At 40.8% G+C, this 23,528-nt stretch overlaps 1 protein-coding gene across 2 annotated transcripts in view; it reads right to left on the bottom strand.

Moving 5' to 3' along the window:
* Window positions 1-22,271, bottom strand: part of PTPN3 (protein tyrosine phosphatase non-receptor type 3) — a gene marked incomplete at both ends in the record, with an annotated part of 151,337 nt that extends 129,066 nt beyond the window's left edge. For both annotated transcript variants that reach the window (XM_079533169.1, XM_079533170.1), the window contains one exon: window positions 22,145-22,271. In XM_079533169.1, coding sequence (XP_079389295.1) covers window positions 22,145-22,271 — 127 coding nt within the window. The remainder of the gene's footprint in view (window positions 1-22,144) is intronic.
* Between the last annotated feature and the right edge of the window lie 1,257 nt (window positions 22,272-23,528).

The raw sequence follows: 23,528 nt of genomic DNA, 5'->3' as shown, positions 1-23,528 counted from the left end.
CTGCTGCAATTTTTAAAGTTAATTTCGTCTGTTAAAAAAAAAAAAAAGGAAAAAAAAAAAAAAAAAAAGGAAAAAAAAAAAAGAAAAAAGAAAAAAAAAAAAAAAAAAAAGCAGCCCGGTTGACTTGTACCCTGGTTTTTATAGAGCAGAGCAGAGCGCCGATTTCCTGCTCGCAATGCCGAACGCTCAGCGTGTTCCCCGGGCTGAGGGCCACTCGCTGCCGCCTCTCTGCGGTCCTTTGCCGCCCTCTGCTGACAGAGCCTCGCGCCGGCCTGCGCTGCAGTCGCCTTCAAATAGGAGAGAAGAGGAAAAAAAACAAACAAAAAAAACAAACAAAAAAAAAAACAACAAAAAAAAACAGGGCCGCTGCTTCTCCAGAGCTCTGCTCGCTTTTGGTGGTTCTCATCAAGACGTGGGCCTCCCGAGAAGTGCATTCCTTCATTTCATGTGGGCGTGCATATGCTCTTCACACGGAAACAGGCACACACGTCCCTGGTAGTCTCAGCCTCTCCTCTGAAACGAGCGGCTGCCGGAAAGGTCAACATTTGTAGCCCTCGAGCTTTCCATTTCCTGTAGAAATGCCCTTAATCAAACAAGAAGCTTGAAACTGGATACAGGGCCCTGCGAGCCCAGCTGAATTCTTTCCATGCCTCATGTTTTTGGAACATCTGCACACGGCCAGTTGCATTACAAGATGGCCTGTGAGCCTTAGTCATGGGCCAGGAACCTGTTTACACTGCCTTACAGCATGGTAATAAGCATTTACAGCTTCTGGAAATAAAGGGTTTTGATTTGGGTGGTGTATTTTTGTTTTTTTAAACTATGTGACATTAGCTGTAAGGAAAATAGAGAACCTCCCAGCTGTGTTAGCCCTGTTATGCTGAGCTGAAAGCTTGTTGTTGCTTATGCTTGCGTGGGTGCTGGAGTGCTCATGCTGAAATGAAGTGCAGTAACAGCTAAAATATTAGACATGAAATACAAATCTGTATCCAAGTGTCTCATTCTCCAGCTCAACTCTTCCTCTCTCCTCAAATCTCTTTCTGAACTGTATTGCAACAGAGGCCACTGCACAGTTCTTTCTTATGAGGTTATCTTCAAGAGATTTCTCTTTTTTCATGTAAAGTAGCTTACAAGTTCCCAAGGATGCTCCCAGACACTCTGCATCTTTGCTTTTTATCTCTGTTATGGTGATGCATTTTTACAAGTGTATTTGAGTTTAAAAATGTAGATCTAATTAGATTTCCTGTGGAGAAGAAGTAATATAAATTGAGACGAGGACAAATGGAAGAACAGGCATGTGATACGTGTTGTGTACTGAGCTGCTGGAGGCAGTCAATGGCTCAACAGCAAGCAGAGCTTAAATCCAAGGCTGAGCGGAGGAAGTAAGAACAGTGGAGTTTGGAGCACAAAGAGGAAGAGGAGGACAGGGATGGCCACCTCATCATGCAGCATGTTCCTGCCCATGTCTGGAGTGGTGGGGGGAGGCATGCTATTGAGCAAGCCTTCTTCCCATTGCCTATAATTACAGATACACCCATAACTGCACATGCAAGCTTACCACAAAGAGGACATGACCTCCCTTGGCACATGAGCAATGCTATTGTAGCATCTGTTACAGGCAGTGTCTTTGTTTTCATTCAGTTTATTGGAATTCTCTTGAAAGCTCTGAAGTTTTAATTTTATCTTTCAAGGTGCTGTGGTAAGCTGGTTTAATTATTCAGTGCTGCAGCCTGGATACAAGTTCTGGGTATCCTCATGTGGTGGAGACTGCCTCCACTTTCAGGAGCGCAACAGTGATGTTTAGACGCGTAAGTGAAGGTTACACCCATGATAGCCCAGTCTCTGTCTCTCTGCTGTTTATACGCTTACAGGGTCTAAGGAAGAAAGTTTCTCTTCAGTCACATGTACAGACACATGAGCTTGGGCAATGCCATGCAGTCCAGCTGCTGCCACATGCATAGAGATTGACAAGTTGTTGCTCCATCTACCTTGCTGGCAGGACAAAGGTTTTGTCTCCACTGCACCACTAAGGAGTGCTTCTTTTGCTCATCTGAAAAGGCGAACTTTCAGTTTCACCATTCTCTCAGACACGTGAATAAATACTAGATACAATGAGGGACAACTTTTGCAGGATAAGACTCACCTCAGAGTAGATCCTGACAGACAGTGGCTCAGGCAAACTCTTAAAAAACCCAAAGGATGTGGACTCAAATCCTAGCCACAAATAAAGTGTACTGGAGAAAAGCAAACTCCATCAGTCTCCTGTATAAGCTGTGAGGAAAAACTTACATGCAAGTTGTAACTGCTTATATGCCTTACATTTGGTAAAGACTTGACCTGACTTCCATGCCTATGTCCAGTACAGTATTCATGGCTGCAATTCTGTCCAGCCAAGAGATAGCTTTCCAGCTTTCTTTGAGCTGCATGTTTAGTCCCTGGTCCTCTCCTTGGCATTTCCTACTGTGCTAACTTCTTGGTTCTTAGACCAGTAACACAGCTCTGAATGTGCATACAAGCTTGCAGGGCTGAGGGTTGAATTTGTCTCTTCCCTGAAGGCAGTAGAAAAATTCTTCCTGACAGCATGAGAAATGGGCTACATAGATCTAAAGCAAACTGAGGGAGAATACACCCCATACATTCTTTCATGGCATTTTCCCTCCCCAGCACTGGAGAAAGAAGGAGTAGTCATTTGCCATTCAGCATTAAAATCAGCATAGCTGGATAAAATTTATGTTCCTTTGTGACATTTAAGGAAATGCAGCAGAATACGTGAAATTATCAACAAAGAGCTTTACAAAGTACTCTGTGCCTCACTGTTATTTTCTAGATATATTTTCACCTTTCTTCAAGGTGAGTTGGAACACTGTCAATACAAGCAGAGATTTTCAGACTCTTTTTTATTCAAATCAAAGCGTATTGTATTAATTCAGTATGAGTTTTAAACATTCATTTATCTCTTTGTTAAGTTATCTTTCAATTGGAAATCTCACAAGGTCGGTTTTCAAGTAGGGACTTCAAACATTCTTTAGTCTCTAATCCTGCAGTGTTTCCACATAAGCTTAGCTTTAAACTTGAGTAACTTTGCTCTAACAGCCGTGCAAAAGACGAAAAGTATAAGGAAGGACATAAGAGTTTACTAAAACTGTAAAGGCTTGACTTAGAATGATCATAAAAATGAATTTTTTTTCCAGTTACTTCAATGAAGCTGTAGTTTCCGCTCTCACTTAACCACGGAAATAAAGAAACACTAGCAACTGGGATAGTGCCTAGATGCTTTAGGTAACCCCACATCAAAGATACTTCTGTTTTCTCACAACATAAGGTATTCAGTATCCCCTGAGCCTGAAGATTCACTTCAATTTCTTCTTCTTGATGCCTCTCCTACACATTTGTTTTCATCTATCCCCAAATACTGAGTCATACAAAGTCTGTTTATACAGGATGAGATTAATTTCCAAGACATGAACTGTTAGAAGGCTCCTACCCAGCTGACTTCTGGATTTTAGACCCAACTTTAATTTTAAGCTCTTCCAGTTGTTGATTCTGAGAAAACATTCATTAGTCCTATTTTTGCCCACAAATAGCTTTGAAATTAACTTGTGTGGTACTGAATGCTGCATTTGTTTCCAGCACAGGAATAAGATTTTGCCTATGTTCATTTAGCTTTTCTAAGCCTGTTAGAAAAAGAAAAGAACAGATCCACATCTTTGAGAGTTCAGGTAATATTTGCTTGTAATTCTCTGTCTAATGCAAAATGCAGGAAGGAAGTAAACATTCTATTATTTAAGGAAATTAATTAATGAGTGTGAATTATAATATGGAAAGAACAACGTAAGAAATGTCATCACAGGAAGAAAGTATATTATTCCAATTCAAACACTGGAGAAGGAGAGAGAGAGAGCAAAGTATAATTAATTTCAGTTTAGGTCAGCGCATATTATTACAAGTGTTGTTTTATGTCAGTAATGTTTGAAATGCTTCCATAGAAAGAAGTTCTGGGTCTGTGTTTAGCCCCATTTTCCCTGGAAGAACCATGCAGTCCCGTTGGTAACAGTGATATGGACTGTCTGATTGATTGCACTCTGCTTACAGGCCTATGTGGCCAATGCTGGTTGGCCTGGCTGCATGGGCATCGCTGCAAGTGCAGCTGGAGATGGAGCAGTACTGATGAGACCCCTCAGTGACATGTGGGACATGGCCAGCCATGATTTCCCAGAGCTGGGAGGTGTTTATCCAAGATGAAGCCCAGAAAGTCACAGTGCAGGTAACCTAGTACAATAATCAAGCACCAGCACGTGAGCAGTGATGATCTCCAAAAGCACAGTCAAATAACTTTCCTCTATCCCCCAACCATCTCCGTAAATTATAACTGACCAAGGTCCTTGCTTCTTCTCTGAACTCGTAAGGCTGTAATGCTCTCTGCTTTTATTTTGGAAATCAAAGGCCAACGCCTGGTATCTCCTTACCACAACATATAGCCTCATTAGATAAGGATACAACTTAGTTTCAAGGACTTTGCATTTCTCCAGTTCTTTATGATGCTAAACATCTCCAGCTTTCAATAAAAGCAATGCACAGTGCTAAGCATTTTGCAATAAGAAATCCCAAATCCGCTACTGTTAAAACTGTAGCTCTAGAATTTATCAGGGCAGGATTTCATTTGTAATTTTTTGTTTTCAATGCTCAACTTCTGGTAATTTTGTGATATTCATAACAGCATAAAAACACTGGCAAAATAGCATATTCAATGAGTATTCACTACACATCGCTTTAAGAATAATAAACCAAAACACATTTTTTGGAGGCAATTAATATCTGTAAGGATCTGAAATATCTTTGATGGAAATGATGACTGCTGAAGAAGGGCTTAGCTGTCAGGATGATCTGGAGCTTATCCAGTGGAAATACACTCAGCAAGATGAAGAATCACCGAACGTTGGGCTGCTGCCTCCATTACCAGGTTATGGAAACTCCTGATAAAGACTGGAAGCCATTGCTTGGCTTATATTTGTCCAGTTTTCAGTCTTAGGGACACGTTCTCTTTGGATGTGTCTGAGTCTCCTAAAGAGTTACATGTACTGCTCATCACTAAAAAATATGTGAATTTGAGGAGTGGGTTCAGAGGATAATGATGATTTAGGTGCAGCACAGAGATGGAGTAGCCCTGTGGCTTCTACATCCCTAAGATAACTGGAAAATACAAAGCGATGGTGCAAGCAGCAGAAAACTGAAACTCTGCCTGTACTTCTGGATTTGAAAGGACATTCCTAAAAGTACAAACCCTTGTAGGGCTAGGTAACAAGGAAGTCTGTGGTTTCCTTCTACCTCTTGGTGCAGGCAAGAGTAAGTGGCATGATGCATGAAGTGCACACCAGGGAATTACAGTCCTAAAGCCTCCAGCATTTCTCTAGAAAAGCAGGGAAGGGAGGCTGCAGAACACACCTCACCTACTGCCATGCATATATGACTTGATCCTGAGGATCAGCAGATGTGAAATTGTAGGGTAGCCTTAACGAGTATGCCTACCTCTTTTCTTCTGACAAGAAATCTATTTAGTTACACAATGAATTCAACACTTTTTCAGGCACAACTGCAATATCACCAGTCTTCTCAAAAGTAAAACAACTGCTGGGATTAGTTGTACAGATAACACAATCCATGAAAGTTTACCAAATCTCATGCTAAACTGCATTGCTCTATTGTAGGTGGTATCTGCAAAAAAATGGCCAAACCACCAGGGAATGGAGAACAAAAGAAAGTTAACCTTCAGTCTCAGTTTTTTGTTTGTTTGTTTTTACTTTTTGCCTCAAATTAGCATTGGCTAGTGAAGTTCTTTGCTGTGAACAGTAGGTCGATTACATTTATCTTTAATGAAGTGAATCTTACTGCTACTGTTCCTGCTCAAGGATATTCTAATAAGTGAAGCCTAGCATTCTAATGAGTTTCAAACATATTAGAAAATTATGAATAAATAAAAAAACCAAAAATAGTTTTTAATTACTCAGGGATTGTTCCCAAAAGTGAATCCATCTCAGACAGGAAGGTGGCTTTAAATACCTGGTGGTTTAAGAGCATCTTCAAAGGGATTACTAGAAAACACAACTTTTAAAGATGCAACACTCACGGTACTCATTAATTAATGAGGTTAAAAATTAGCATAACTTCAGTACAAAAATAGATACAAAGTAGTTGCTAGAATGCAAGTGTCTGAAATAGAAGGCCTGATTTTTCTTCTTAGTCATGCCAACAAAGCAGAAATCGTATGTTGGGCCACTGGCATTTCCTTTAAAAATAATCTTTCCTGTTTGCAAAATTAAGGTTGTGACATGAAACATACCTTAAACAAAATTGCCTTAATTGTTGTGGAGTGTCAGAGCACCACCGAGCTGTTCCATCTTTGTGCAGCCGTACAAAAGTAACACTGATAGCTGCCACAGCAACACAGCAACTAAAGCTGTGAGAAAGGATGAAGTGCCTCTGAACTCATGTCCATAGGGTATAAATCCAAGCTGGTAAATCCAACCAGACTTCCACCCGAGTGGGAAGAAGCCTGGCTAATTTGATTAGAAAGTGGTTAAGGTGCCCATTCCTGCTGCTGCTGCTGCTGAAAGAACATCAGATGAAGGCAAGAAACTGAGAGACGAGTCCTTTCCAAACTACCTAAAAATAGTCTCAAAATGTAGACGTACCAAGACCTTCCAATGCATTTACAAGTGGGGATGTGGGTTTTGTTATGAGTGTTCTTCCAACAATAGAAAATGACTGGATATCAGCTTCTGTTTTTGAATGCCATGGATGAGGCTGGGTGTAGGAGGAAGAAGCCAGCCAAGAGGAAATTTGAGGCTTTTCAGTTTCCCACTGTAAGCAGGTATGCCCTGACTGTACTGCCTCCAAAGGCGTATGCTGCAAGTCAGCGTTAATAACAGCTCACAAAAATGTGGCTAAACCTGTATAATATATAAGACACAGTCACAGCACACGCTGATAGCACCCATTATACTGCAGCATCCAGAAGCCTAAGCAAGAGATCCTCCATCTCCTCCAAGTCCACCACATTTACACCCCGTTGGTACCTAAAAATCCTCAGTCTCAACCTTGAACGAATGAAATGTCTGAGAAAGGCAATGAAAGCCAGGGTGATTGTGGATTTTCCAGCAGAATGCTTTTACCGGAAAATTCAATTTTTGAAAACTAAAACTTTTCTCCAAGGTATAACTGCTAAAAAAAAAAGAAATCACCCCAGAATGCCAACAAAACAGGATGTTCTGACAACACACCTGGTAGAGTATGCTGCTCACACAGCTCGTAGTGCCTGTAATACTTGTGCATTCTTTTGAAGACAGATTCCAGCACAGCCTTACCATGCGCAATCAAAAACCCCTGTGTCCTGCCACAAGAATAGGAGCTTGTAGCCCTGGGACTTCTACTTTCACTGCATTTTAGTTTTTGACTTCAGAGTACAGAGCCTTCAAGCCTCAGATGACAGGTGACTCAGCCCGTGGTTTCCTGAGTTTTATCTTCCAGCAGTCCCTCCTCTCACTGCATCTTAGAGGCCACACAGACACCATGGGAGGTAGGCTCCCAAGCTCCATTTTATTCACAAGCAAAATGTCCTGACTGTTTCCAAAAACGTTTTTGTTCTGCCACTGTGAAACATTTTGAAATATTTTTTTTCCCTCTAGAATAAAATACTTGTCCTTTTTCAAAATTCTTGAATTTTCAGTAAATGTGGAAATTGTAATGTTAAACAGCTTCAGTTAAAATTCAAGAAAAGAAAGTAGAGAAGGAGAAAAAGAAGGAAAGAAAGGAAGGACGAAAGAAGAGAAAGAAGGGGAGACAGAAGGAGACAGAAAGAGACAGAAGGAAAGAAAGAGAATGAAAGAGACAGAAAGAAAGAGTGAAAGAGAGACAGAAAGAGAGGAAGAGGGAGAAAGAAAAAGAAAGAAAGGAATCAAAAATGAGGAGAAAAGGGAAAGGGAGCGGAGGGGAAGGGAAAGACACCATATAGCCAGACACTGATAGTATCCACTATTTGGGAAAGTCGTAGAACCTTCCCTTCCCAACAGCAGAATCACATCATTATTAGTTAGAAAGAGCAATATCCAGGGGAAAAAAACAAAACAAAAAAACAACCCAACTTAATCTCCTTATTTGTATAAGCTAAATATTTTATATTTCACAGATTTTCATCTAAGTGCTTTCTTTGAATATTGGCCAGTACATATAAAATTAGTCAAGAAGTTTGAGATTATGTGAAAAGAGAAAAAACATCTGTCAGACCTTCCTTTGTTCAAATGTTTTGAGTGCATATCTTGTGAGCAGACATACTTAAGACATACCTTTTTAGCAAAAATCCATTTATGTACTTGTTTGTAAGGATTAGAAGTGTTAAAAAAATAAAAATGAAATAGTAATTTTTTTTCCCCATAGAGCGCTGCAGGATTGTGAAGTTTGGTTGTTTTTTTTTTCCAGTTTATTTCACTAAACAATGATCTGAGGTTATCCACAAGTAAGTTCCAAATCATTTTTGTTTTAGATTTGTTGAAATGTTTTCCTTCAATAAACTCAGTTTTTGATATTTCATTTTGACTCACTGAGATATTATTTTAGAATAACATGGAGGAGGAGAAGAGAGTTAGCTGTGGTACACTCTGGATGGTTATCCTAAGGAAATAAAGATTACATTTCCATGCTCTGATTGTGCTTCTCTGCTTGCCTGACCTCCTCCTCTCTGTCCATATCCCCAGTAGATTTTTAATCTAGTTTTGATCAGATATGCCAGAAAGTTCTGCAACTCCTACAATTTCAGGAAAACAGGCTAGTGAGTACAGCTGGAAAAGAGTCACTCATACTACACCATTAGGAAACCAAATGCACATCCTAGTTAACGTGGGAGAATCTGCAGCACAGTTTGCATTCCAGTCCCACCACTTACAGAACAGCTTGTTACCACTGTCGGGGAATTCAAGCTGTCTGCACCATGGTCTCTGGGCTAAACCAAAAGCCATAAAGAAACAACAAAAAAGAGAAGCAGAACTGAGACAAAGATGAGGCTCTGAAGAAGCAATAGGGAAGCCAGGTATAGAGAAACTGCCTCCAGCTGGGAATGGTCTAAAAGGATATTGTCTTCCCACAATTCACCACAGGGAAAAAATAAATAAATTAAAAAAATCCCAAGTTGTTGCTGAATCTTGGATCCAGAAATATAAAGGGAGTGAAAGATTACGAGTTTTACTAAGAAGTTTCAAGCACACAGTGTGAGGCACTGAGAGAGAAGAAGCCTCCCCATCACATAGAATGTTGCTCCCAGCCTGTGATGGAGATCATACAATCATAAAATGTCTTTGGATGGAAAGGAACTTAAAGACCACCCAGTTCCAAACCCCCTGCCATGGGTGGGCTGCCAACCACTACATCTGGCTGCCTGGGGCTCCAGGCAATGTAGACTGCACCTCCAGGGATGGAGCATCCCCAGCTTCTTTGGGTTGCCAGTGCCTCACCACTCCCTGAGTAAAGAATTTCTTCCTAACATCTAACATAAATATCCCATCGAGATCTGTGTGGAAATGACGGTACACACATTTTCAAGGGAATGTTAAGACATAGGAATAGAGGCCTGTCTCATCCTTTCCTATAATGTGTTGTAAAAGTGTGTAGACGAATAAGTAATTCTTTGAAGGAACTGTTGGTGGGTTATTGTGATTCACTGCTATTGTCTCCCGCAGACCTGGCCTCAAGCTACCAGGTAGTGCTGGGTTTTCTGCTCCTATCACAAGCAGTTGCACTGGGAGGTCATGCAGCCCAAGGCAGAGTAAGGATCACATCTGAGAAAGAGTGAAAGGAGGGATTAAAAAATACAGGTTGCACACTGGGGAAATACATAAAGAATAGAAGAAGCAAGCATTTTTTGGAGTAGTGTTTTGTTCCAGCTAACTGTGTTGTCTCCCGAACAAAATTCTTCACTGTTAGTTGTTCTGATGAGGGTTTGCTGCCTGGCAATACTGCTCAGTGTGATACATTTCAGGAGTGGTAAAAAGGAAGGTGACAGAGATTGTGCGTGCACACTGACATAAGCAAGGCATACAATGCTCTGCAGCAGCTGCCCTGTGACACTGCTCCCTCATGGTATGCAGCAGAGGATAAGCTGGGCTGCAATTACCTGGCAGGTTAATTCTTACCTTCAAACATAAACATAGACCGAAAATAAGATTATGTTACATCAGAAGCAAGACAAAGTTTGAAGGTATTTGTTGAAATTTGGTTTAATGACTCTTATCATCATAAGTCACACCTTTCACCTTCCTAATATTTAGCAATTTTGATTTGGCAAGTTACCAGAAAATGAAAGCACCGTCTCTCACCTGCCTTTTCTTTTTGCCCTCACTGTACTTCTCTTTTTTTTTTTTGTTTTCCTATGCATTTTGCAGACATGGTAGATTTTCTCTTAAAGGCTGCTAATCCGTTTCCAATTTGTAAACCACTGTACACAGCTGAATTCCTGACATTTTTTAAATGAGCTTTTTTCACTAAGCTTATAATTGCAAAAAATCTATGCAGCTCTCCACATTTTACACTCACTTGCCAACAGTGCAATTCCTTAGCATATTGTATTTGTACCTGCAACACACAGGTCTTGTGGGTCAAACTCAGGAAAACAGCTACATCACCTCCTGGACAGGGTAGTGGAACAAAAATTGAAGGGGGAATTTGCCATGTCCTTATAAATTCAGATTCTCCTTATGTGACAGACACTCCAGCTGCCAGGATGGGACTGTTTCACTCTCCTGTTTCCATGCCCAGAGGGTGACGGTAACATCCACTGCACCTACACCTCTCTTTAACTTGTGATATGTTATTTCTTGTGTATGACTCCCCAGCAGAATTGTTGGTTCTAATCAGACCAGATTTTGCCAGGAAGCTTCTCTTCTCCAGATTCCAGCCTCATGAATCAGATTTCTGTTTAACTCATTTTGTCTGACACAAAACACACTGAATATGTTCCATGCAGAGCAGTTAACAGTGGAAAATGGTGCGAGCATCTTTCTGAAAGGAAGCAGCTAGTATACTGAGTTCAGTTTGGTGGCTATCTTTCTTCAAGCTCACAGAACTGGCCAAGAAGATACAGCCTGCTGTCAGTTTTCAGGCTCCTTTCATTTCCCCACCACTCTGTTAGGAACAGACACTCGTAATTTGTAAACACCTGCACCCCATTTTAGGAAAGGATTATAGTTATGGGGGCGGCAGGGAGCATTTCCAAGGCTTTTGTTACAGTGCTGATGTGTTCTTGGCAGATATAGTGATGTACTTAATTCAAACAGTGCCTTGCACATCCATTTCCCCCCTCAGTTAGCAGGATTTAATCTAGCAAAATGCATGGTGGCTTCCTTTAGAAAATACACTGTACTATAATGCCAAACTGTATAGAGATTAAAATAGAGCCCTACCTTCTCAGTGGTAGCTCATAGTGCATTCTGTTTGCCTACTCACCACAGTAACCCGCCTGGTGCATCTTTCTCTGTTTTTAATATTAGATTATCTGAGCATATAAAATCAAGCTGACAGAATGAGTCACCTGATGGATTATTGCCTAGAGAAAAAAAGCACAGGCTTGTCATTGTATTTGCCGACAAAGCACCATGCATACCTATGGGGCTGTAAAGATAATTAGCATGAACTTGATTACTGCTAATATGCTCTGCTTCAAGTTTCAGATACACAGTTTATTTCCTTTATATAATAACTTTTTGTTCATTTCCTAGAATTGACAGAAAACTTCAGAGAAATTAATCTGATGAATGCAGTTTCATTGGTCTCATTAAAAAATCCAGCAATGATACCAGAATAGCAATAAAAGTTATTGTTCAAAGCACAGTGCAGACCTAGAGCATTAAATGTGTCATCACTTCTAGGTTAGCGGAGTGAAATACATGTATAGTAAAATGGCATGCTCCAGTGTTAACAAAAATGCACTCCAGATTAGTTTGGTTTTTTTTTGTTGTTTTTTTTTTTTTGTTTTGTTTTGTTTGTTTTTTGTTTGTTTTTTTTTTGTAGAGCTGAAATATTTGATTTCACTTTACACATACAAATTCCCAGCAACATCTGGGAGACAGGAAACAGCACTGTCTGTTTCATCTTCATCACACATCTCATGGTTCCACCATCAAATTGCTGTCTGGTGGTGACCACTAAATCAACTGCAAATCAAGATGCATTCATGTTCAGTTAATCTGAATACGGAACCTGGATGCAGTTGTCTCCTCTACTCTGCCAGCAGGAACCAGTAGTTTTTCCCAACTTTTTTTCTGACATGCCTGTGGCAAAACTACTTGATGCATCTCCAAAGGTTTGCACTCTTAGTGGCCATGGGAACAGACTTAACCACCTCACTTTGTTCCCTAGGAATGCTTCCCCACTGACTGACTCTTGGGGTCATCCAAAAAGATGCTTCACAAGAAAATTGCTCATCTTTCCTCCTTATGGGCCAGCACATAGATATGAAAACCAAATATACTGAATAAGACTGTGGTTTCTAAAGGAGAGTTGACAAGAAAGGGGGAAGGAAATAAAAGCCAACATGCTATGATACTGAGGTGTGGGAAGAAGAAAGACAATATATCCAAGTTCTCACACAACATATAAATAAATGCCATGCACACAATCTGAATTGGATGAGCAGAACTAGTCCTCACAGTTTCTGTAGGCTTTTCAGTCATGGGAGCTATGACTACCAGCTATTAAAGCAGTACTAATGGCCACGAGCTTCCTATGGTCCCAGGTTACAAAACAACAGGAAGGCAGGCAGTGCCAGTCCATCGCGTGTCATGACCACAGACAATATCATGAGGAATGCCAGGGCAGCAATGTTCCTTTGCTGCCTAGGGCCATCCTCAGGCATAGTATGGCACCTTTTTAAAATAGAATAGCAAAATTGAAACAGGAATAGCGTTCCACATAACTGCTAAACTACATTAGTGTTTGTTAAGTTATGCTCAGTGTTGAAATAAAAGGGTTAATGAAAAACATTTCTGAAGCCAGAGAGTATTATTTGTTTATTAATGGGAAAAGTTCAAAAGATTAAACATACAGATTCTTTGACATTTCATCTTGCAAAAGCATAATCCTGATAAGAAAAATGCTTTGGCAAGAGCACCATCGCTGTTGAATATGTGATGGTTATTCTGAAAGAGGAAACAAGATCTAGCTTGTTGAAATGGCACTGCAAATGCAGAAGAAAAGCAGGTTTTGCAAAGCACTGGTTCAAGGCAGATGTGGATGAAATGGGAGCTGTAGTCTGAGTTCTCAGACTGCTTCTGACTCAGCACCAGAGGGGGGAATGAAGGTAGAGGAGACATCTTCACAATCTATTCTCTCTGGTACTTCTGGCTCTAATACTGGCCGCGAGCTGTGTAGGGGAATCACAAGGCCATTTGTCTCTGAAGCAGAGATCAATGGAGAGCTCAATGAAAAGCCATGCTGGGTGAAGAGAAATTCAAACCATGAGCCAGCAAGGTAAGTTAGTACTTCCGCCCATCCTTTTGCAGAGGATTAACTATGAATAAAGATTTAGCTCAGCTCTGCTTTGCCTGCACAGCTGCAGCATTAATAATAGCCACTAATCTTTTAGATCTGTTGTATTTCTACCACGGCAAGCCTGCAGCAGTGAACATAGCTCTGGGCTGTTTCTATATTACTGAAATTTACATCCATTGCCATTAAAAACAAAAATGAAAAAATGTTTGCTCAGACTTCGCTGTCTCCATGCACACCATACGTTATCTATCTCCTTGCTAGCTGGACTGCAACACTGAAAGTACTGAAAGTACTGGGTGAAGCACGACAAAAACCCTGGAGCTAGCTGAGAACACTCGATGATGCACAGTGCCTAACTCAGCTCCCTCTTACAATCAGATTTTTATAACCGTGGCTGGAAATCTTGAAATTGTTTTTGATTCTGACCTTATTTCCACTTCTCTCTTACTTACATAGTCTTGTCACCTCTAGAAACTTGTGGAAAAGACTTATCTTAGGGTTTCAGGACAACCTACAAACTTCCAAGGCTATATTGAACCCTTTTTTCTAACAATCCATAGAACATACACGAATACAGAGAATACTGGTTCATAACATTTTTTCTTAACAGAAGATACCTCAGATTTCAGGACAGCTGAATGTCAAGGTTCCTAATGCTCTCTGCTCTCATCAAACACCGTTCCTACACATTCTCAGTGTGGGAAGGAGGACAGAGTGTGTGGGTGTGTGGGTATCCAACATCTTCATGCCAACTCAGGGACTTAACTCACAGGTGGCTTGGAAACAGGCCAGCCACAGCATGTGAACACCAAGTGAAATGTATATGGCAGTCTTGCTCTTTTCAGCTGTTGTGTTCTGATAATGTGATCAGAGAGGAAAAAAAAAAAAAAAAAAAAAAAAAAAAAGACATCAAATTTGACATTTCCAGTTCTAGAAAAAACAAGCATATTAACAAGGGGGTTTTGGCTTACATTTCTCCTTCATCATGTATGTGCCTCCCTAGTAAGACTTATTGAGATCCCCATGGTTTTTGTGGAGCAGAAACAAATGTTGTAGCAAACAAATCCAAAGGAAAAGGTTTGAGGTTTGGTGGGTTTGTTTTTATCCCCTCTTTATTCTTTTGTCCAGACATGACAGAATTGCTTCCCAACTTGGAACACAATTGTTTATGACAATAAATCAGTTGACTATACTGCTGCTGTGCCATCCAAAACGACTTTGTAATCTGGAAAAAAATAATTGTGCTGAGGAGAAAGGGAGCAGTGGCCATTTCCCAGGCTTTTTTGACCTTCTGAGCGAGAATTGGAACTTGCGTAGTGGTTTAGATGCTAATCTGTCTACCCAGTGTGTGGGTGTGCTCTGAGTCACAGCCAGCATGTGCACTCACTTCTAAAACAGGGCTTCCTAAATATTTTTTTAAGGGTAACTTTTGTTTAATTTTCATTTGGCAGACTCCCATATTGGGAATGGTCAAAAGCTCAGGAAGGACACGACCATATGCTGTGTATGGAGCTGCTAAGAACAACTTTGAAAGTTTGTAGACCTTTTTGTCTTGAACTGAAGAGAACCCTGACACCCCTCCCACCACGAATTAAGTTATTCCTTTTTTTCTCACCCACTTGCCAGCAAACCACATCTGTCAGGCTTCAAGTCTACAACAACAACTGACTATCCACAGCAAGGATGAATGTCTTTTTTTATTATTATCATCTTGGCATTTGCTGTTTTTATCTTTTTAATATATGCTTAGTTACTAACACTCAAGGGGCATTCTGCTGAGGACATTGCAGGCAAATGTAACTGTGCAAATACTGAGCAAACAAGATGCAGTGGCAATATACAGGCAAACAGGTGCTGCCAAGATTTCTATGAAAAGAAGGCATTTTTTATTGTTCTTCCCATTACATAACTGAAAACAGAGATAATGAACCTGTTTCAGTCAGGGCATCACAGGTGTTACAAATTGCTTTCTCTCTTAGAGGCCCTGTTATTAACCCAGTTACTGTTGGTAATAATACCTGCTGCTCTGTAAATAAGCCTGAAAAATGCACTGGGGCCAGATTCAATAAAGAGCTTAGGTGACTCAGCGTAAGTTGTTGTAATACCCAGTACTTAAGATCCCAAGCCTTTGCGCACAGTCTGAATCCTAAGCATCATATCCATAAAGTGCACAGAGAGCATTAAGTGCCAGCAACAACAATCTGGGCAGCTCAGCCTCCACCTGCTTGGTCCTGGCCAATAAAGGTAGCTGGCATAGGGGCCAACATGCAAATACACCTGGCAGAACTACATGGAGATACTTCAGTCAGGACCTGATCTCTTCCAAAATACATCCTTGTGTGCTTTTATTTTCTTTTTTTTTTTAGCATTTTTTAATCAAAGAGGGGAACTTCATCCCCCAACCCTCAACATGGATTATGCAATTAGCAGCTCAAAAGTAAGTCATGGTGAGTGGGCTGGAGGGGTATGTTCCTCATCCTCCAGCTGCAACTGTGCATATCTGAATTCAGGATTCATTAGTCCATAAAGAGAAAGAGCATATTAAGCAACTGACTTATGTTTCCTTATGTGTAGAACACCTGGCATGAGGGCATCCATGTTTCTGCCCATCTGCACTTGATTTGCTGTATTTTAACCAGTACTGCTTTATCTGAACTGCAAAGAAAAGAGGTCCTGCTAATGGAGCTGAAACCCAGGCCTGTCCTGAGGCAACACATGGCTACCTCCAGGTGAGTGGCATGTCCTGGACAGGCAGCCTAGTGTCAAAGCATCCTTTCCCTTCAAGCAGGCATACTCTCTCTCAGGAGCCTGCATAGATTTGGACCTGTTCATGGAAACTCCTATGTCCTGTAAGAAAATAATCCAGCTACTCTTTACTGCTAGGCCAAAGGACAAGAACCACAGGTGCTTGGTATTTCAGCAGCAAACAGCAACAGCCACCATGTGTGGTGAGCAATGGATCTGGGTGAGCTCTGTGGGGCTGACTGAACCTCTAGCAGGTGTACTTCAGTTGGTGTTATGCACAAATTAAGGCCTGAGTTGCTCACTCAGCTCCACCTGAGGCTGGGACAACTCAAGACATGCAGACAAGTGCAGCTTGAGGCTCCCAGTAAACTGCAGAGACAAATAGCAAATAAGTCCTTGAACTTAATCCCCACCAGCTTTGTTGGGATTTTAGTCTTAAACATTGAGTCAAGTGCCCAGTCAAAAAATCTGCTATGGATTTGAAACCTTGATCCTTCTTACATGATAGGAGAGGGATAGACCCCCATGCAGACTATCCTAAGTCAGACCATCTCTCTGAAAGGAAACTCCACGCAAAGCTTGTTCTCAGTACTCTGTGATAACTTTGCTGTGGTGGTATAGCAAACGACAGCATAACTGGGCCTAAAATACAATAGCAGAAGTAATGTGCTTTTGTTTGTTTGTTTGTTTGTTTTCTTGAGGAAAGGACGTGCTTTGTTGAGGAAAAATGTAGATAAGTAGACCCTGCTGCTATCAACAGCCCCATGGGGCTGTTGCAATAGAGCTTGTGTCCCTCAGAAATCCCCAGTGCAGCAGAAACCTCACATACATGATGAAAAGAAATACTGCAAAGAGACAGAAAGCCTTCCAAGAGCCAGAAGCTCAGCAGGACATAGACGTGTGTGCCTCTGAGACACCAAGTGTGCACTGAGCAGAACAGCAAACATATTCCAGGCCTGTTTTCAACTTCTTTCTTCTGTTTTCTTCCTCAATATTTCCCTTCCTTGCAAAGCTGTCCCTCAGAGCCTGTCCTGCATGAGCTGCTGAATGCATCCAGCTGCTGGTAGCCTTCCCCGCTTGCATTCCCACCCACGTTACCACAGCAGCAGGAACAGAAAAACACTAAACATGAGGTCTCTGCGTGGGCAAAGTCCCTGTGTCCTCTGGGTTCTGGAGCATCCTTGATGCAGCTGCCAGGCCCTCAGAGGATTTGCACATCTCAAGTGTTTGTTCTGGATCCTTTTCCAGCTGAGCCTGGCACATTTCTGGGACAGCTAACACCATTTGTGTGCAGAACAGGTAGCCAGTGCTGATTATACCCATTTTATGTGTTTTTCAGAGAAGATTTTAGCAGCTGGACTATGCAGGGTGAGTATAAACAGTTGTCCCAAACACACTTCTCAGTCACCTCTGAGCTGCTCAATCTTGCTTACATTTCTACCTGAGCTCCACCCATGCCTTGCATAAGCCTTTCTCCAGAGATAAGTCAACAGAGAGGAATTCACATGGAAATATCTTTCCACGTTGCTTTCAGATGAGGAGGATATGAAGAGCACGTGCATTATTTAAGCCTTGTTTTCACTTTTTATTCCTTTGGACATACTTGGATTTTAAAAAGTATGGAACGAAATCAACTTTGTTTCTTATTAGCTGGCTACAGTTACAGATTGGGTTGAAGAACACTGATGTGTTAATTTGGCAAGTTACCAAAAATGAGAGCCAAAATACCTGACAGTCAGGCACCGTGGTTCTCTCTGGAAAACAGCTCTACTTAAAAAAAACTTTTGTTTTGACAACATGAAAGGTCTGGTCAAGAACAGTAACCACATTGGGGCAGTATATTTTGACTTCTCCAAGACAGCTGATTTAACACTGCAGGGAATTTTGATATAAAAATGGCCATGTACAAGGAATGTACAGAGTGCTTATTAGATGGCAAAACACTGATTCAGGGATAGAGCTTTAAGAGGTCCATGAGAAGAAAACTGGTGCTGTTTCTTTTGTAGTCCACGCAGTATCAGTTCTCTAGGCTGAAATATGACTTCATATTTCAATCCACACTCCAAACAAAAGAAAGAAGTCTTTACCAGCAAATTTGTTAAGTGATTAAAAAAAACAGTGGGGTAGGGAACAGGGACTTACTCCTTCATTGAGAGTGATCAGTCTTTTTAAGTGATCAAACTAGATACAGATACAGTCAAACAAGAGGTTTTAGATTTGAAAATAGTAAATAGTTGAAAAATAGTTGAATGCTATTTTTCCTAAAACTCGGAATTTAACAATTGTCTTTGATGGGGAAAAAAGAAAAAAAGAAAAAGAAGAAAGAATTTGACATCCTGTCATTGATCTAGATGTTGGTGAGGGAAGGTACTGGCTGGCTGGGATCACAGTTTATGTTGGAAAGGGATTTTTTTTTTTTTTTTTTTTTTTGCCTCCTCAGGACACATAGAGAACCTCCCACATCCTCCCATCACTGCATGCATAACTCTGCAATGCCGCTCTTAAGAGTAAGAAGGAAATATATTCATTTTAGATTACTTTTTCATACCTGAAATCTTAGCAAACAACCCTGAAAATGTACGTTTGACATTTCATGACTGATCAAAACCAAACAAGCCCTATACCCAAATCCCTTTTCACCGAAATTTTAGTGCAATTTCATGTTTGGTTTCAACTTAAAGGTGAATGTTTTTTGGAAAAAAACTGAGGAAAAATCTTCAGAAGTTTTTAATTTTGTGACAGATAATTAAAGTACAACACAAAACTGCTTTTTATTTGTAAAGTGGCTTCAGATTAATTTATTTCTGTCCAGAGTTAAATTACTTTGTTATCCCTTCTTTTTAAAAGACTTAGACCAGTGTCATTTTCTCACATGCCTTCCTACAGTTACGAAAAAAATAGATATTTGGGCTCTGCCAATAATAAGAATATTACCAAAAGGAGCAGATAAACAAAGGATTTTCAGGACACGAGAAAAACTATGAAACTTATAAAAATAAGTAACACAGAGGGAGAAATTTAAAAAAAATAATCAACTTTCTATTATTTTTCTTTAAAACATGTTTGCAAGCAGCTGTTTAGGAATATCAAGACTGTGTGATATGCTTGAAAAGTTTATCACTGCTGTAGCAGAAACCACGTTTATTACATACATTTTTCTTTCTAAGTGGTATAAAAGCCATTTCAATGACTAATTTATGGTCTATTCCTTAGAAGCCATTCTGTCAAGAGGGGTGAGAAGAATGGCTTTGAAGACATTGATCCTGGTACTGAGCCTAGCAAGGCAGCTGTGCCTACACGAGGAATGTGCACCTCCCACAACATTGTTTTGACAATTAATAATTTCTGATACAGGAGAAAAGAAAACAGCCAGAGCTGGTAAGATCTTGAAAACAGCCTGTGCACTGCTGTTTCAGGATATCTTCCTAGTCTTGTCATATCTGTTTTAAGATGAGCCTGATGGATGAGATGCCTGACAAAATAATCAGTTAAAAAAAAACAAAAAACAAACAAAAAAAAAAACCAGAAACCCATACACACAAGGAAAATGTAGTGTCTACCTGTGGAGTGAATACTTTGGCAATAAAGCACTGAATCTATGCAGACCTATGGAAAACCTATGACTAACTATGGTCTAATCTTCAGTGTTGTAAGCATCACAGTGTGTTTTGGAGGACAAAAAGACCCACCATAAAATGTCTTATTTTTCTCCTGAAAGACATTTAAAGAGATAAATGACAGGACACACACGTGGAAATATGTTGTCATGGACAGCTAGGCACTTCAGGTATGAAGTTTTGAGCGTCTTGTTAAATTCACATAGCAACAGATACACAGCTAATGACTCACAAAGACGTGCCTTGCCCATTTTGCTACAGCAGAAAGGATTTCTTAAAAGGTTTGGTTTTGTCTTTAAGCTAAGATCTGCAGTGGGTCAACCTTTCAGACCAGTCCACAAAAGCCCACGGTTTTGAGCTCAGATGCATCACTTACTGGGGTAATAAGCTCTTCATGGCTAGAATTGAGCTATTCAGTGCTCAGTGGTATTTGGTTAATGTGTCAGGAAGATGTAGTACCTGTTCCTGGCAAGTGCTTAATACTGTAAATGCTGAGGCGGATCCTTCACATGGCCCTTTCTTCAGCCCATGGAGCAACTCCACTGGCTTCAGGGGGTGGCCAGTCCTGATTCATGCCACTAGAAGATGTAATTAGAGAGCCTAGTTTGTGCATCCTGCAGTATCTCTTGGCTTCCTTCCTCATATGGATTTACTTTATTTGTGTTTCTTTTGATTTTTCCATGCGTATTTTTCAGACTCCACAGTGCTCTACATGTTGCAGCTGGTGCACTTCTGCACTACTGGGAGCCAAGCTAGACTGGGAAATCTCCTTTCTCTATTACACACATGCAAAAACAATGACATGCACTGTGCAGTTTGAACTCCAGTCACCCTCTGTCTTTCATAGATGGCAACTGGATGATTTTAACCCAGAATGGCTCATCTGGGTTAAATTCTATTAAAAATGAAGAGAAAGGGGAAAAAAAAAGGAAATGAAAAACATTCACTCAGGTTGTTTAGGTTACAGCAAAGCTAAAAATAAATTACTGATATCCTGCATATGTAATGGTTTATGAAAACCTCTAACAGCAACTAGTCAGCAGCAAAGGAAGCACTTGCTTTTCTACAGTGCAGCAACCACAACTCTGGTTCCTCTTACAGCTGGCTGGCTAAAGCGGGCTGGCTCCTAACTCAGCTCAGCAGGAAGATTTCAATTCTCTATCATCTTCTGCATTTGGGGCTTTGTGGGAGAAGTCATCTCTCCACAGGTAAACTGCATCTTTGCTGGCATCCCTGCCCTCTCTGCTCTAACCAACACCAAGTCCTGCACAGAGGCATACATCCAGAACAAAGCCAATCCTTCCATCTGGTGTAAGCTTTAAATAATATCCTCTTCATGTTGCCAAAACAAGCCAGCCCATTCAAAAAGCAAAGTATCTGGAGTTCAAAGAGAGAAGGTTTTCTTAGCGCTGAACTTTGCTCCGGCGGCACACCGGAGTGGCTTTGGGACATACCAGTTCTGTTCTTGCCTCTGCTGAGCGTTTTGTTCAGACAAGCCCAGGCCAGGCTCAGTGCCTTGCTCTTGCAGCCAGCTGCCTCCCTCCCTGCCTGACACACTCTTCTTGAGCACTTTAGGAGCTGAACTCGGCATTTTCCAGAATACTTTTAAAATACTCCTAATCTTGTTACAATCCAACATATTCAGAGGTTTTTGTTATTCTTCCTAGCCTGTAATATGTTCTCTATTAAGAAAAATAATATTTAACAAAGATGTTACATTTTCCTTTGGGGATAGAGGGATTGGTTTGGGAATCTTTGAACTGTACTGTAAATCTTAGCTGACATTTGCATAAAGTTCTGAACAGTCTGTATTATTAAAAAAAAATTAATAAAAAAAAGCATTATTGTCTTTAACCATACTGTGTCTTTCCAGAAAAAGCTTTCGCAGCCCCCCAGACTGCCACCTGAGTTGCTCAGAGCACACTGTTCACATTCTCCACCACACCAGCAGTACCACTCCATAGTACCTCACAAATACAAGCAGAAAGCCAAAGATTAAAGCACATTTCCTCAAGACACTTTTATATCAAAGTTCTTCATACAAGCATCCTTTCCTTTGCTTGGAAAGGCACTAATCATATTTCAATTGCATGCCTACAATATAAAGTTAATAGCTTCCTTATTTCCTCATTTTAGCATTTCCCCTCTACTCCCTCTGTCTTTTCAATTATAATAGCTAGATCGTTTCTTTCATTTCCTTTCTCCTGTGTCCTGTTTTCATTTCTCATACAAAATCACATTTGGTCACTTACACTTTTCTTGAGGATAAGCACACGACAGCAGGATCTCTTGCTCCACCATGGTGCCGTCTGCCAGAGAGTTCAGGGGTCTTCTGAATAGCGTTTCGAGAAAATATTTTGGAAAGCTCAGCTCGCTCATGCGAGCTTCTGATCTTCTCCAGCCCTCTTGGCTTCTGTATGCTGTCACATGTTATCCTTCCTCCTGACAAACCTGTGCAACAGGTCTGGCAACACACATCTTATGTGTCAGAGGAGCTTTAATTGATTCATTGCAACAGGTACCCACCTTCATTAAAAGAAAATTTTGAAAGGAGTAGTCTCTTAGCACCTCATCTGAAATTACAGAACCTACAAAATGTCACAGCTGCTGCACTTTAAAGGGAAACTGCTTGAGAATGTACAGGAAATAATTTAGAAATCAGTTTTACATGCCAAATAAACCGCAGCTAGCGGTATAAATTGGGTGCTCCTGCACCATGGGAGAGCAGCAAGCCTTTTGCTATACGTTCAGGTGGCATGGACTGCCTCTGCATCTCCCAAAGCACAGCTTCTTGTGGGATAAAGCAACCCTATATCTCTGCCATAGAGACCTCTGCCTCCATGAACATTAGCACTGATTGCTACTGACACGAACCACGTGGGCCTGATTTCTTAAAGACACAGACTGCAGAACACAAGGCTAATGGTGCTGCAGTACCTGCAGAGAAGTTAAGTCCATGCAGCAACAACAAAAGTCTCTGCCTTTGCACAACCCCTATAAGGGTCTCAGCAAAGAGCCCCCAGCACAGCCTTGAAAGCTCCTTGCAGCTCAATTACCACTTCTCTGCTGACTCCATGCCAAGAGTGGCTCCTCATTATGACTTGCACCAGTTCCACATTAGGGCATGTCAAAAAGTATCCTTGTAACCATTTCCTTCTGCAGTTGCTCCTCCAAGCATCATTGAGTGCAAGAGAGGCTGAGGCTAGCAAGGAGCCAAAAAGCAGGAGACGCGGGGTTTACACCTGACTCTGCCTCTAATTTGCCCTGTCACCTTGGGCAAATTGCTTTAGCTCTCTGTGCTTCTGTTTCTCCATCTCTAACATAGATAATTACAGTTCCCTTTCTTTAGAAAGCGCTTTGAAATCTATGCACAAAACGCAGCATGAAAGAGGAAGTCATCATTATTGCACACTTGTAAAATATTGGAATGAGGTAGACACTGAGCAGTGAGCATTTCAGATAGCATGCATGCAAAGTGTCGTGTTATAAGAGGAGTGTGACCTTACGGACATAACCTTATTATTTTAAAAACAGTAATTCTACCAAATTCAGCATAAGTCCAGTTTCTAGTTTGCCGAGAGAAAAATCTAAACCAATTATCACTTCTAGGAACTTTATGTCCTCCTGGAAATGGCA

This window comes from Tetrao urogallus (genome assembly GCF_951394365.1).
Source record: "Tetrao urogallus genome assembly, chromosome: 3".
Lineage (NCBI taxonomy): Eukaryota > Metazoa > Chordata > Aves > Galliformes > Phasianidae > Tetrao > Tetrao urogallus.
This window is presented reverse-complemented; position numbering and strand designations above follow the sequence as displayed.